This window comes from Neoarius graeffei, chromosome 4 (genome assembly GCF_027579695.1).
Source record: "Neoarius graeffei isolate fNeoGra1 chromosome 4, fNeoGra1.pri, whole genome shotgun sequence".
NCBI lineage: Eukaryota > Metazoa > Chordata > Actinopteri > Siluriformes > Ariidae > Neoarius > Neoarius graeffei.
Window position 1 is genome coordinate 81,726,957 of NC_083572.1, and position 16,398 is coordinate 81,743,354.

General features: G+C 42.4%; 1 protein-coding gene across 2 annotated transcripts in view; it reads right to left on the reverse strand.

The window, feature by feature from the left end:
- The window catches only part of tbc1d23 (TBC1 domain family, member 23), a 99,824-nt gene extending 90,658 nt beyond the window's left edge, over positions 1–9,166 (reverse strand). For both annotated transcript variants that reach the window (XM_060919819.1, XM_060919818.1), the window contains exon 1: positions 9,085–9,166. In XM_060919819.1, the coding sequence (XP_060775802.1) occupies positions 9,085–9,122 (38 nt within the window). In that variant the 5' untranslated portion in view covers positions 9,123–9,166. The remainder of the gene's footprint in view (positions 1–9,084) is intronic.
- Between the last annotated feature and the right edge of the window lie 7,232 nt (positions 9,167–16,398).

Genomic DNA, 16,398 nt, shown 5'->3' on the forward strand with positions numbered 1-16,398 from the left:
ATCAGCAGTGTAGGCACTGGGTGTAAACAACAAATAGTTTAAATGTCTGGGTAGCAAACAGATGGCAGAGTTGGTGTCGGGTCCTCCTTATGTTTCCATTCTCCCTTGCCCCGAGTCTTATATGGGTCAAACCCATCAATCACAGCCTGTTTCTCCACATACCGTGCCCTTTCTGCAGCTGGTAATGTACTCACATAACCAGAATTATCAGCCATTGTGTCACTTCACTCTCGCTCGTAGTTTGTTTTATATTGTGAGTATGGGGGTGTCGTGGCTCAGGTGGCTAAGGCGCCATACCATAAATCCGGGGACCTGGGTTCGATTCCGACCCGTGGTCATTTCCCGATCCCTCCCCGTCTCTCTCTCCCACTCATTTCCTGTCTCTACACTGTCCTATCCAATAAAGGTGAAAAACGCCCAAAAAAATATCTTTATATTGTGAGTATGTATGTACTTGGTCTTCCAATATGGCGCCCTAACAAAATCTCGCGGTCCGGTGACGTCACGTGGTAGCCCTCTATACACTCACCGGCCATTTTAATTGGAACATGTGCATGCGCAGTGTGGGATTGTTACACTCTTACAGCATGACAGCTAGCGCCTCTGAGGCAGTAGCCACAACAAAAACAATTTTGACCTTTTTTTGGTGATCTTGACCAGATGACCCTTAAAATGTTGGAGGTTCTATTTAAGACCAACGCTAATCTATCATGAAAATTTCATGAAGATTGGTCCAGCTGTTTTCCCATATCATTAACAAAAAAAAAAACAAAAGAAACCCCACCAGAAACAATACCTCGCCCCCAGTGGACTCCGTCCCGGGCGAGGTAAAAAAAATTAATAGAAAGACAAAGAATGTATACTTCAATGTCACAGTTCTTGATTTTTGTCATATTTTGTCCTTATTTGCTCCTCTTAGGAAAACTTGAAACTTAGAGCTTTGTCATCTTAAATTTTCTTTTATTATAGGGCTTGCAAAGCACTATATTGTTATCCTTCAGCAGCTTATTATTATTCCCAAAACAATAACTCAAAAACTGCTTAAAGTGGAAACTTCAGAATTTTGTTACGTAGGTTTTGGAATATCGAAATATAAAGACTATTTACATTTCGATATTCCACCTGCAGCCCTCTTTTTTTTTATCCCTCTATCCATCCATATTTTCTCCATAGACTTTGAATGGAAACTTTTTCAAACTTCTCCCATATTACGTTACAGACATTTAGTAGACACGCTTATCCAGAGCAACGTACAACATACCCAGAGCAGCCTGGGGAGCAGTTGGAGGTTCGGTGCCTTGCTCAAGGGCACTTCAGCCATTCCTGCTGGTCCAAGGAATCAAACTGGCAACCTTTTGGTTAGAGAAGCAGCTTTGGGACCATCAGAGCATGGCTTCTCCCATAGTCAGTTTTTGAAATACCACCTCCAACCTTATGATACATGTTCTGGGTAATATTACAAAAGCGCTTCACCTCTTTTCATACCTCCATCGCACCTGCTTCCCCCCCATCCCTTGCTTTTCCTCCCCTTGTCTTCAATTCAGTTCATTTTTCAAGGCCTACAGTAACTGCACCTAGAGATTAAAAGCTAGGACCATTAAAGTTGGTAAATGGAGTTAAGTTGTCGTATCTTAAATACAGCAAAACTGCTCTGCTCCTCTATTTTTCTCTCTTTTTCATCCCTCCATATTACCATTACATTACAGGCATTTAGCAGACGCTCTTATCCACAGCGACATACAACACACCCAGGGCAGTTGGGAGCTTTGCTCAAGGGCACTTCAGCCATTCCTGCTGGTCCAGGGAATCAAACCAGCAACCTTTTGGTCCCAAAGCTCCTTCTCTAACCATTACTCCATGGCTTCACTTTTTTTTTTTTTTAAATATTAGAACCAATTGGTCTATTTCTTTCTATATTAATACCCAACGTGCCACTCTAGTCCATCTCTCTCTCTCTCTCTCTCTCACACACACACACACACACACACCATCCATCGCATCTATCTATACATAGTTTTCACTGATGTCATGGCATTCCGGGGAAAGCCCTCCAGCCGCCATCTTGTGGGTCAAACAAAACGGACCATCGCCACTACCGGCTACGTTATCTCGGACGAATTTATGAAGTTATATAGTCAGTTTTCTAAAATAAAGATCAATGTCGGCAAAATCAAGCAAACAGAAGTATATAGATACATTAGACGACATCTCAAGACAACGGTATGCAGCCAAACTGGCCTTGATTGGGGGAATTGACCCCTACGAAGTGGACAAAGATGCATTTTCAAGTGACTATGCAGGGCTGCCAAAGCCTGAAACTGCCAAAGCCTGAAACTGACTTCATCAAACTTTAAAGGCTGTCTGATATATACAACTTTATATATTCTAGCATTAAATAGACTGTTGAATGTTATGCAACCGTAATAAGTCAATTAAACACAAATCAAACAGAATAGACCTAAAATGTTTTTCAAAAATGACCCTTGCGTGAGTGAAGTGACAAGTGTCAAATAGAAACATGACAAACGAGCGATATTAAGTGTACATTACAATGTAAACGTACACTCAGCGGTTCCAGTTAGGCATTCTCCAGAGATTGTTCACATGATGTTTTGGTTTCCAAAAACAAACTTAAACACAATTGATTGTTTATTTAAACAACTTACCACTTATAAAATGATCAGAGCAGACTTTGCTGTGTTTGGAAGGCTGATAATCCTTGCGGTTGATTCTCGCAAGCCATAGATTTCTCCTTTGTATGCTGAGTTTCTTTGTTTGCTCGCCTTCGTGCTCCCGTACAGTGGGAATTCCATAAAAGCTCCGCTTGACTTCATCATCTGACCTATTACGACAGCCGTGAATACAATAGGTGTGCACCATTGCTAGCTTTAAATAGCCTGCTTGGGTTCTTTTGAAGACTTTGTACTCGCGCGTTACAATGTGTGCTCAGTCACCCATACGGTAAGCTTGACCCACAAGATGGCCGCCACTAGGGAATCCCCAACTCTGTGACGTCATGTGCAAACTATGTATACCAAATCTATCGATAATTTATCATTTTAGACTTTGCAGGCACAAGTACTTCCTTCCCATCCAGAAATGCAAATCTAGTTTAATTTTGTTTAACTGTTAATCTGAAAGGTTGACACACAGGACCAGTCAAAAGTTTGGACACCCCTACTCATGCATAGTTTTTTCTGTAGTTTGGCTATTTTCTATATTGTAGAACAATACTGAAGACATCAAAACTACGAAATAACACATGGAACACACATGGAACTACGTGCTAAACAAAATACATTTTTTTAAAAAGAAAAATGTGTTTCATATTTTAGATTCTTCAGCATAGCCACTGTTTACCTTGATGCATTGCACGCTATTGGCATTGTCTCATGAAGCTGGTTAAGATAATCATCCGGAATGCTTTTCAATTAACAGGTGTGTCTTGACTAACATTAACCAGTGGAATTTCTTGTCTTCTTAATGCATGAGATATGAAATAGTAAATTTTATATGTATACAGTGCTGAGCGTAAATGAGTACACCCCATTTGAAAAGTAACATTTTAAACAATATCTCAATGAACACAATTTCCAAAATGTTGACAAGACAAAGTTTAATATAACATCTGTAACTTATAACGGGAAAGTAAGGTTAATAATATAACTTAGTTTACACATTTTTTTCAGTTTTACTCAAATTAGGGTGGTGCAAAAATGAGTACACCCCACAACAAAAACTACTACATCTAGTACTTTGTATGGCCTCCATGATTTTTAATGACCGCACCAAGTCTTCTAGGCATGGAATGAACAAGTTGACGACATTTTGCAACATCAATCTTTTTCCGTTCTTCAACAATGACCTCTTTTAGTGACTGGATGCTGGATGGAGAGTGATGCTCAACTTGTCTCTTCAGAATTCCCCAAAGAAAATAACTTCTTTACACCACAAAGGTGAAGGCTACAAGATCATCAGCAAAGCTTTACTTATCAGTCAGAATACTGTAGCAAAAGTGGTACAAAAATTCAAGAAAGATGGAACTGCAACCATCTCACAGAGACGTCCAGGTCGTCCACGGAAGTTAACACCTCGACAGGAACGTCTTCTGATGAGAAGGGTTGAAGAAAATCGGCATGCAAGTTCACTGCAGTTATCTAAAGAAGTAGAAAGCCAAACTGGGGCGACTATTTCCCGTGACACAATACGGCGTACACTGCAGAGGAATGGTATGCATGGATGCCGTCCACGAAAGAAGCCTCTCCTAAAGCCCAGGCACAAAAAAGCCCGCCTAGAGTTTGCCAGGGCCCGTGCTGACAAAGATGAAGACTACTGGGACTCTATACTCTGGAGTGATGAGACCAAGATAAATGTTTTTGGAACTGATGGCTTCAAAACTGTATGGCGTCGCAAAGGTGAGGAATACAAAGAAAAATGCCTGGTGCCTACAGTGAAACATGGTGGTGGCAGTGTCCTTATGTGGGGCTGCACGAGTGCTGGTGGTGTCGGGGAGTTGCATTTCATTGATGGCATCATGAATTCAGAGACGTATTGCTCTATACTGAAAGAGAAGATGCTACCATCACTCCGTGCCCTTGGTCATCGTGCACTTTTCCAACATCATAATGATCCTAAACACACATCTAAGGCCACTGTCGGATTTATGAAGAAGAACAGGGTGAAAGTGATTCAGTGGCCGAGTATGTCTCCTGATCTGAACCCAATCGAACACCTATGGGGAATTCTGAAGAGACAAGTTGAGCATCACTCTCCATCCAGTCACTAAAAGAGGTCATTGTTGAAGAATGGAAAAAAGACTGATGTTGCAAAAATGTCGCCAACTTGTTCATTCCATGCCTAGAAGACTTGGTGCGGTCATTAAAAATCATGGAGGCCATACAAAGTACTAGATGTAGTAGTTTTTGTTGTGGGGTGTACTCATTTTTGCACCACCCTAATTTGAGTAAAACTGAAAAAATGTGTAATCCAAGTTATATTATTAACCCTACTTTCCCGTTATAAGTTAAACAGATGTTCTACTAAACTTTGTCTTGTCAACATTTTGGAAATTGTGTTCATTGAGATATTGCTTAAAATGTTACTTTTCAAAGGGGGTGCACTCATTTACGCTCAGCACTGTATATAAGTAAATAGTTTTGAAATTGTTTCTTGGTATACTTCTACTCCCCAATTTGTTTTGTATATTTCATTTCCTTATGCTCAAAAAAACAAGAGTAAAACACAGGACTAATCAGCAGAGATAAGACACAAGACCTTTGACTGGATCTGTATCTTATTGTCCAAACACATCCTACCTTGACGAAACATGATTCTTTGTTGTCTAATTTATCTAATCGTTTGCCAAATGCTCTTTATGGTTATAGCCTTAATAGATGGTCAATTTTACATACTCGGTTAATTATTATCTTTTTCGTATTGGATGTAAAATATCGTCTGCTTGCTTATGTGGTTTTCATTCTGAAACGATAAAGCATTTTTTTCTTTATGGTCCACTTTTTGCTGCCCATAGGAACAAACTGCTCTCCTCGGCTGCTCATTTATTTGCAAGCAGTTGGTCTACTATGTCGGACTCAGTTAAAGTATCTTTTCTCTTATTTGGTTCCAATTTATCATCTTTTAATAAAGAATAGAAATTTATTTTCATATGTCCAAACTTTTATTAAGGAATCTAAACAATTGCAGATACAGGAACAGTTGGGCCAACTGTTTGCTTACATCTCTCACACACTTTTTTTGTCTTGTTGTTGGTTCGTTCTCTCATCATCATCTTTTGGCTGCTCCCGATTAGGGGTCGCCACAGCGGATCTTTCGTCTCCATTGCTCCCTGTCTTCCGCATCCTTCTCTACCACACCTGCCACTTTCATGTCCTCTCTCACCACATCCATGTATCTTCTCTTTGGCCTTCCTCGTTTTCGTGTGCCTGGCAGCTCCATCCTCAACATTCTCCTTCCAACATGCTCTACATCTCTTCTCAGGATGTGCCCATACCATCTCAGCCTCATCTCTCTGAGCTTAATTCCCAAGCTCTCCACATGTGCTGTCCCTCTGATGTGCTCGTTCCTTATCCTGTCCAACCTCCCATCGCAAACCTTAACATCCTCCAACTTTGCCTCCTGTCTCTTCGTTAAGGGTACGGTCTCCAATCCATACATCATAGCTGGTCTCACTACTGTCTTATACAGCTTACCTTTCACTTTTGCTGGGACTTTATCACAAATAACTCCCGAAATCCTTCTCCAACTGCTCCCCCCTGCTTGCACTCTCTTTCTCACCTCACTATCGCAGCCCCCGTTTTCCTGCGCAGTTGACCCCAGGTACTTGAATTCACCAACTTTCTTTACGTCTACTCCTTGCATCTTCACTACGCTCTCATCGATGCACATGTATTCTGTTTTGCTCCTGCTCGCCTTCATTCCTCTTCGTTCCAATGCGTACCTCCATCTCTCCAAACCCAACTCAACCTCCTTTCTACTTTCACCACATATCACAATATCATCCGCAAACATCATGTTCCATGGTGACTCTTGCCTCACTTCATCCGTCAAGCTATCCATCACTATGGCAAACAAAAAAGGACTCAAAGCAGATCCTTGATGGAGTCCCACCTTCACCTTGAACCATTCAGTCGTTCCAACTGCACACCTCACTGCTGTTTCACTGTTCTCATACCTGTCTTGCACCACCCTGATATACTTCTCATTCACTCCACACTTTCTCATACAATACCATAACTCATCTCTCGGCACTCTATCGTATGCCTTCTCCAGGTCTACAAACACACAATGTAGCCTTCTCTAGCCTTCTCCATTAACATTCTTAAAGCAAAAATTGCATCCGACGTGCTCTTCCTTGGCATAAACCCGTAGTGCTGTTCACAGATTGCTACCTCTCTTCTCAGTCTCGCCTCCAGTACTCTTTCCCGTAGCTTCATGGTGTGGCTCATCAATTTTATTCCTCTGTAAATCTCCCTTATTCTTGTATATTGGGACTAGCGCACACTCCATTCATATGGCATTTTTTCATTCTCTAGGATCTTATTAAACAAACAATCTCGTTAGGAACTCCACAGCCGTCTCATCCAAACATCTCCAAGCCTCAATCGGGATACCAACTGGTCTGACTGCTTTCCCAGCCTTCATTCTTGGGCGGCACGGTGGTGTAGTGGTTAGCACGGTCGCCTCACAGCAAGAAGGTTCTGGGTTCGAACCCAGCGGCCAGTAAGGGCCTTTCTGTGTGGAGTTTGCATGTTCTCCCCGTGTCTGTGTGGGTTTCCTCTGGGTGCTCCGGTTTCCCCCACAGTCCAAAGACATGTGGTTAGGTTAATATGGGACTAGCCTGGGCCCGCCCATCCTAAGCGTGACGCAACACGAGGGCCTGTTGCGAGCTTAGTCTGGCCAGGCAAGCTATCTCCAGCTCTTCCAAGCTCCGGAAAAATCGGGAGCCAATCAACTTTGAGCATCTCCAACGGCCCTGAGTAGAGGCGTGTTCAAGGCAGTGACGTAGTAGAACTGCGACCGGAAGCCATAGATTGTTTACAGAATCATGCTGTATTGAAAGCATTCAACGGGAAGTTCTCATTGAAAACGGAGCAAAGAGCAGCCCTGGAGGTATTTATTGAAAGGAAGGACGTTTTCGCCTTGCTCCCGACCAGCTTCGATAAGAGTTTAATCTACCAGTTAGCCCCGCTAGTAGCCAAATCAATGGGGCTCAGCGAGAATCCTATTGTCGTGTCACATACGTCAGAGGAAAGAGTGATGTGATTGGTTTAAGCTTCGTCACAGCCTTTTCTGGCTTCGACCAGTAGCAAACAGGCATTTCAGGGAGGCGGGTCAACCACGGGCTCTGGGAAACGGTTGGGCTGAATATCTTGGCCAGACCAATAGCTCGTAGAGCTTTGAAGTCGCGTTAGCCAGACTAATATGGGACGGCCATGGGCTGAGGTGCCCTTGAGCGAGGCACCAAACTCCCCGGGCGCTGCTAGCATGGCTGCCCACTGCTCTGGGTGTGTGTTCACTGCTTCAGATGGGTTAAATGCAGAGAGGAAATTCCACAAAAGTGTGTGATGCATAAAGTTGTTCTCTCTTCTTTTCATGGCTGCCCTCACCTCGTCCTTACTAACCAACTCTGCTTCCCGATTTGCTGTCGCCAACAGATCTGACCTTTTCTCTCTTGGATTCTCCTCATGTAAGAAATCCTCGAAGTACTCTTTCCACCTTCTTAACTTAATACACTCTGTTTGTCAGCACATTTCCATTTTTCATCACTCTTACCTGCTGTACATCCCTCGCTTCACTGGTTCTCTGCCTAGCTAGTCTGTACAGGTTTCTGACCCCAAATATGTTTAAATTTTAAAAAAATAAATAAAAATAAAAACATGATTACACACATCAGACACAACACCCAGACAGATTTAACATCTGTTTTAAAATATCCATTAAAAACGTAAATCAGATCCCACTTAATTACAACCACTAACTCTATTTACTACACTGAGATACATACAATCAAGTAAAAATGATAAAACAACATTTATCAGTTACTTTAAACAGGACCAGACAGTACAGTAGCTTTACAGCTCTCTAAACTCCATAATAACTTCATGTAATTTTATTTTACTTGTGATGTCTAGCAGTAAATGTGACTCCTGTTAAAGACAAAACACATGAAAACAATACTCTGAAAATATAGCCTTGTGTCAGCTAGCTCTCTCTCTCTGAGTTACTGAAGCCTCCCGAACAATACCATACAACGGCCTTATCCCAAACGGATCAATACTCCCTACATAAGTGCACTACTCTAAGCATAACACAGTGTAGCTTTTACACTTTGTAGTGCACTACATGTTCAGTACAGAGCCGTTTGGGATTCGACCGCCAGCTCCTCGAAAAAGCCAGGCTAGCAGGTTCACACAATACCACTGCTCTTTTTCACCCGTTCAGACCAGAACAATGCGTTCACTAGCTTTAAGAGAGATAAATCATCCCCATATATATATTTAAACCGGTATAATTTCACTCCGAACTGTCTTTTAAATTAGAATTGACAAACCATTCCTCGCTTACCAGCTGCTTTGAAGCACTTCCTCTCCAGCATCCGCCATTGCTGTGGTGACATCCACGTCACACCGAGCCGTAAAGTAGCACAGCGGTGTCGTAACGAACAGAGGCGGAGACTAGAGCGTTTTCACACTGGGGTTGACTGGAGTTGTCTGTCAGCAGCAACAAGAACATGCATACCTTTGGTCAATCAAACCTGTATAACCAACCTCCAAAATCCGTATTTCCCTTATAAAATCCGTATAAGATGCAAATAAAAATAATTTACCTAAAATTTGAATGATAATTAACGATGATATATCCAAATTACTTTTTATTCAATATTAATAACAGTGGGCGGCACGGTGGTGTAGTGGTTAGCGCTGTCGCCTCACAGCAAGAAGGTCCTGGGTTCGAGCCCCGAGGCCGGCGAGGGCCTTTCTGTGCGGAGTTTGCATGTTCTCCCCGTGTCCGCGTGGGTTTCCTCCGGGTGCTCCGGTTTCCCCCACAGTCCAAAGACATGCAGGTTAGGTTAACTGGTGACTCTAACTTGACCGTAGGTGTGAATGTGAGTGCGAATGGTTGTCTGTGTCTATGTGTCAGCCCTGTGATGACCTGGCGACTTGTCCAGGGTGTACCCCGCCTTTCGCCCGTAGTCAGCTGGGATAGGCTCCAGCTTGCCTGCGACCCTGTAGAAGGATAAAGCGGCTAGAGATAATGAGATGAGATGAGATTAATAACAATAAACCTTCAGAATGAAAACAAAGCTCCAATGTTCGACAAAAACACAAAGTGTCACTCTAATGTTCTGAATTGTACTCCATGACAGCTTTTTTTTAGCAGTCTGCACCAATACCTCACGAGGCTGCATGTCACAGCAAGTGTCTGTGTTGATCTTGCCGGAGTGCCCATTCAGAATCTTTTCAGTCGCTATTGAAAGTCGCTCAGGTGGAAATACGCGTTTCAAACAAAATGTTACTTCCCGGTTGGCGGGATTCTCGCAATGCGGTGTGCGCATGATCAAAAGTGGAACGAAGCCTCGCTACCGCAAGATAACGCGCGATTTCATAAGACTCTTTACTGGCTGTTTGTGCTTTTTGTGGTGTACAGTACGTTTGTAAATGTTATGCGCTCTTTTATCATCGTGGGAATTGATTATAGCTCTAAATAAATATTGAAGTTTTTTTAAAGAATCCGTATAACTTTATTTGTACGCCCGTATACTACGTTTATTGAATCAAATCCGTATAAAATACGGACATTCCGTATAGGTTGACATGTATGCAAAAATCAATTTAATAATTGCTAAATGTTCCAGTGAAAATATGTAATATAAGGTGACCAGATTTCTGAGAAGAAAACCGGTTCAGCGGTGAAAACATCATTAAAACAATCTAATGTTTTCATCTTTGTAATAAAAAAAAAAGTGGGGACATTTCTGGTTTTCACGTATTTAGATTTAGACTAAAGCCCACCGCACACCTTCCCGATTCGCTTAAGATTTTGTCGGGGCGATTAAATCGCTTGCGAATCATAAATGTGTGCGCGGGCACTTCGTAGCCGATTTCATCGGTTCTCGGTTCAGATCAAACTGGTCTTGATGTTTTCGGACGCGATCTCCTTGTACGCAACACAATCGGTAACGTGTGCGTTGTTACTACGATCTCATCGGTTACGATAATTTTAAACAGCCAATTGGAGTGCCAGGATTGATCACATGGTATAAATAAGGCAAAATGGCGACTTGCGACAATCACACGTGGACTGCAGACTGGGAAGCACAACTTGTGTCACTTTGACAAAAACGCCTGTGTCCACTCGTCACCGGACCGATCGCAGGTTGCAGCATGCATCTTTCTGCCGTCTGACCTGGGCATTAAGCCCACCGCACACCTTCCCGATTCGCTTACAATTTTGTCGGGCCAGTTAAATCGTTTGCAAATCGTAAAGGTGCGCGGGGGCACCTCGTAGCTGATTTCATCGGTTCTCGGTTGCTCGGTTCAGATCAAACTGGTCTTGATATTTTCGGACGCGATCTCCTCATACGCAACACAATCGGTAACGTGTGCGTTGTTGTCTGGTCGTGATATTTTCACTCCTGAGTGAAGGTATCAATGCGCTGTCGAAGCGCGCAGAAGGTGTTAGTACGCCTGTCATTATAGTGCGGACTTTCCATAGCATAGAAAATCGCCACGTTTCAATTTGTGTAAGTGAACTTTGTTTCATGTCACTGGTCATATAAACCTATGTAAACAGGAAAAACGTGGAAGAGTTTGGTCGCATCTAACTACAGCCCCAAAAAATACCATTGGCCATGCTGAGCCTAGCTACATTGCTAACAGGAGTGACAGCGCGTCTGACTGACTGGGAGGTGACACAAAGCTCGGAGAGGTACGGATCAGCTCGTCTCAATTCAGAGAAGAACATATTTCATTATGGAAGTACGGTGGACTGTTCCTTTAAAGGGGAACTGAAGGCAAATTTTTTGTCAAAATTCTATTTATCTCATTTTATTAAATATAGGAATGCATTTCTGACAGCTATTTTGTCACTGCTATAGCAAGTTATGAGTGTTTGAAATATGCTTTGTAATATATATCAGTCCATATGTCAAAGCAATGGCCGTAAACGAGATTCGCTGAGACCTGTGCGACACTTCGTAGGACAGAAGTAAAACATACAGTGGAAATCAAAGTGACCAACATCTGCCAACGTTGTCAAAAGACATGCGTGCCCTCCTTCAAATGCTGACGTAATCAAGCCGGAAGTTTTCCCTGTGTGCGAAATTGCTCCCTACTCACTATATAATGGGGACGCCATTTTGTAGTGCTGTCCGAAACCTCAGTGAGGATTATGTGGGAAATGCGCTCAGTATAATATGTATTTAACATGCATGTGTTTATTATTTTGAAAACCCACCAGCCGCCTGATCTGGCACGTTTTAATTGTGCGACAGTAATGACGTAAATACCAGCATGACGGACTCGTCCTTATCCTGTCGTCTTTCCAACTCTTCTCTACTCCACGCTGGTTTGAAGTCGTATGGAATAATCTCCATGTCACGTACACGAGGGAGGCGGATGTATGTGCAGAAGTATACAGTTTAATAAAGTGCAGAATATATATACAGTGAGACAATATATACACAGGCAAACAATCCAAAACGGCAGGCTAGATCAAAAACAAGAATACAGGCAAAAGGGTCGGTCGAGGCGCAAACGGTACATCACAGGCTAAGCAAGGACAAGAACGAGAAATGGGCACAAGGATCGTGAAACAGGAAATCAAGACAACGGGTAGAAAGGCTCGGTAATGCGTACATGCGTATCGTAATGCAAATGTATCAGCACAGTCCTTAAATAGGCAAACACATAGTTCCTTAATTGAGCTCAGGCGCGCCTTATTCACGGCACACGTGCTGGAGTCTACTCGGCGCGCAGGCAGCCCGAGGTGCGCCTTCAGGTGCACGCGCCACAGCGCGCAGGACTGACACTCCATCACTGATGAAGCTGCAAATCTTGAAATTAATCTAAATTGGAATGATCTGGCAATCTGGCTGCTGTGTAAACAGTTTTCAAAATGGTGGCGTTGACACTTCACGTTTGAAGTCTCGCACAAGTCTCGTGAAGATCGTGCAGATAAGCAACGCCTGCTGTGGACCAAAGGAACTAAATTCAACATGGCTAAAAACTGAAAAGGCTGATAAGTGTAATATAATATGCCAATACAAGTCACAATATAATGTTAAAAAAAACAAAAATGTAATTGAATAACACATTAATTAAGAAATAAAGCAAGTTTAAAAATGACTTTGGTTCCTCTTTAAAAAAAAAAAAATTCGAGTCAAGTCCACTATTGAGTCGAATCCGAGAACAAGACTCCAACTGCACCATTTGATGGTGGCTGTTTCAGCGCTATTAACATGAGTTTGTTCCTGAACATGACGTATGAACAGGTGAATGTGCGTTCTCTTTGTCAGGGAGTGCGAAGTATTCTGTCAGAGATGGTTGGGAGATGGATGTGAGTGCAGAAAGTGTGTTTATTAATGCAAGTGAAGAAGGTAAACAATCCAGAACGGCAGGCAAAATAGTAAAACAGTGAAACAGGCAATAGGTCAAGCGAGGCACAAACAGGCTATCGTAGCCTCAGCAGAATCAAAGATTCAAGATCAAGATTCAAGATTCTTTTATTGTCACTGCACCGTACAGTACAGTGAAATTGAAGCATGCAATCCAGTCGGTGTATCTGTACAAGATAAACATTCAAGTAAAAAAGATAGATAGATTAGTCAATAGGGTGGCACGGTGGTGTAGTGGTTAGCGCTGTCACCTCACAGCAAGAAGGTCCGGGTTCGAGCCCCGTGGCCGGCGAGGGCCTTTCTGTGTGGAGTTTGCATGTTCTCCCCGTGTCCGCGGACCGCGTGGGTTTCCTCCGGGTGCTCCGGTTTCCTCCACAGTCCAAAGACATGCAGGTTAGGTTAACTGGTGACTCTAAATTGACCGTAGGTGTGAATGTGAGTGTGAATGGTTGTCTGTGTCTATGTGTCAGCCCTGTGATGACCTGGCGACTTGGCCAGGGTGTACCCCGCCTTTCGCCCGTAGTCAGCTGGGATAGGCTCCAGCTTGCCTGCGACCCTGTAGAACAGGATAAAGCGGCTAGAGATAATGAGATGAGGTGAGATGTCTATACAAGAACTGCTTAAAAAAAAAAGTAGTTCTTTGTCTCTAGGTCGATACGACCTAGATACATAAGTCTATCTGTAGGTCTATAGGAAGACGAGAAACAGGAAATCAGGGATCAGGAAACCAAACAAGAAAATAAGGCTCGGTAATGTGTTAGCAATGCAGCTCAATACTTCGCAAAGTAAGCGCGATTTCACAATTTTTATATACTGTAGGTGCACTGATTGCGCCTTAATCCTGTGCAGTTGCAAGTCGTTTACGGTACGCACGCACGAGAGTCCACTTGGCGCGTGCACTGTCTGGAGCGCGCCCGAGAGTCTATCTGATGCCCGCGCCAAGGTGCGCAGGTGAGACACTCTTGCAAGAAATTAGTATAAAACTTAATGTAGATATAAATATCTTATGCCAAATTATTATGGCATGTTACAAACAATCAAGAAAAAAATCCGAGTCCTCGTATCCAATTTACGAGTCCAAATGCAGTTAATGCACGAGTCTGAGTCCAAGTCCGAGTCATCAGTGCTCGAGTCCAAGTCAAGTCACGAGTCCTTAATATTAGGGCACGAGTTGGACTTGAGTAGTACAAGCCTGCATAAAACTGTGCATGCAGGGCATTCTCAATCAAAAGTTATTAATGATCCAAAAGTCCATTGGTCTGACCCATTAACACAAGAACTTATTGCCATGTTTGTGTACAGCAAACAAGCAAATTATTAAAATCAAGAAATACACTCAAAAGAAGTGGATATAGAAACCACTCGATGGGATTAGATCCTTACACGCTAACAAAGAAGGATTTTTCCCATGAAAGAAAATTTACTAGCTAAATTTGACATTAGTAGAATAAATTTTGATCCTATTGTAGCCAGAACTAAATACAAAAACAATAGTTATGCATACTATGAATTAACTTAATGTGAAGATAATTAACAGATAATCAACAGATTTTAAGTTTTTTTTTTTAAAGATTGTGTATATTTTTAGTCTTTTGTATTTGTAATTATTTGTATTTGTACATGCACGGCCCCACCAGCTCTGCTGAGCTTATCGTGTTTAAAGTTATTCATTCATTATGAGTTGGAAAATTATCCATCCGTTGAGTTCCCCGACATCTCAAACTACCTGGTGCTGCAGGCATCGTTCTACACGGACACACAGATGAAAACCTGGAAGAGCATGGAGGAGTGCAACTTTTTATATGTGGCTGGGTTAAAGATCTGGGGATCAGGACACTACAAGATAAATCCTGTATCGTTTTTGCCCAGGTAAGTAGGAATTTCTGGGCTTTTTGTACACGTCTTTGCAATGATTGCTAGGACGCTATAAGTTTTAGTATAGGGTGTAAACAAACCACAACAGCTTGATTCATAATTCTCCCTGCTCTTCTCTTCCAGCAGGCATCACAGATCCATATAATTTACCCACAAACATATTTATTTATTCTGCCCATTGCAGGCAAGCGGCGTGTGCACGCATGCGTACGCTAAATGTAGAGGAGGAATGTGACAAAAATAAAGGCTTCTTAATTTACCCGCATATGTATTTATTACACATGAAAAGTGTACAGCAAACCAGCTACTAAATTTGGGACACTCCGACATCTTGAACTATTTAGTATTTGGCTTCAAACTTGGAAAAAAAAAATTGAGAGACCCACTAACAGTTGAGAAACACTGTTCGAGAACATCTCTGCTATCGGCCTGAGCCTGTCTTAAAGTGATCCACAAAACAATACATGAGGCGTCTGCTGAAATCTGGTAGATGTTTCGGTCTGTTTTTTTTTTTTTTCCGGGTCTGTTCATGGTTAAAAACAGGGACATTTCCAGGGACAGCTCCAGCCAGGGACTGTCCCCAGAAAACGGGAATGTCTGGTCATTCTAATGTAATAATGACACTTTCCCCCCACGTAAAGTCATACATATACATTTATATAAATTTATCTGGGAAATTTATCTTAAACTATCTCTTTTTTTAGATAATTACGTTAAATTTTGTTCTGTTATCTGGATCGTCATCATAATGGAGAAACTTCAGTATAAACCGACTTAAGTAGCTAATTAATATAGATGTGATAAAGGTTAAGCAAAATAAGACACTGTTTCTAGAGAAACAGTATATCTTGGAAGTCCTCTTCCATGGGGGCAACCTTGGGCCTAAAGGATCACTGGTTCGATTCCCAGGACCGCCAGGAAAAATGTGAGAGGAATTGAGTGAATGAAAAGCACTTTCTTCTCCCTCTGTATCATGGCTGAGCAAGGCACCCAACTCCCTGAGCGCTGTAGCATGCGTACATGCATGTGTTCACTGCTTCAGATGGGTTAAATGTAGAGGAATTTGAGTGTGCATGTGATAAAGCCTTCTTCTTCATCAAATGTGCACACAAAGTTTAAAGATGTGAGACCATAGGCTTGTGGAGCTGATGAAGGATATTTGTCTAAAATGTCCTGTTTCTATGGAAACCCGTTGTACAATCTCTAGGGCATCCACGCTAGCTGGGAGTCAATCCATCGCAGGGAACCATTCACACACCAGTTCAATCGTAGGGGCAATTCAACACAACGTTATGTTCTCCGACTGGTGTGTTTTTGGAAAATGGGAAGAAACCAGAGAACCCTGAGGAAACACATGTGGACAGTGTATGCAAAAAATGCAAATCAGG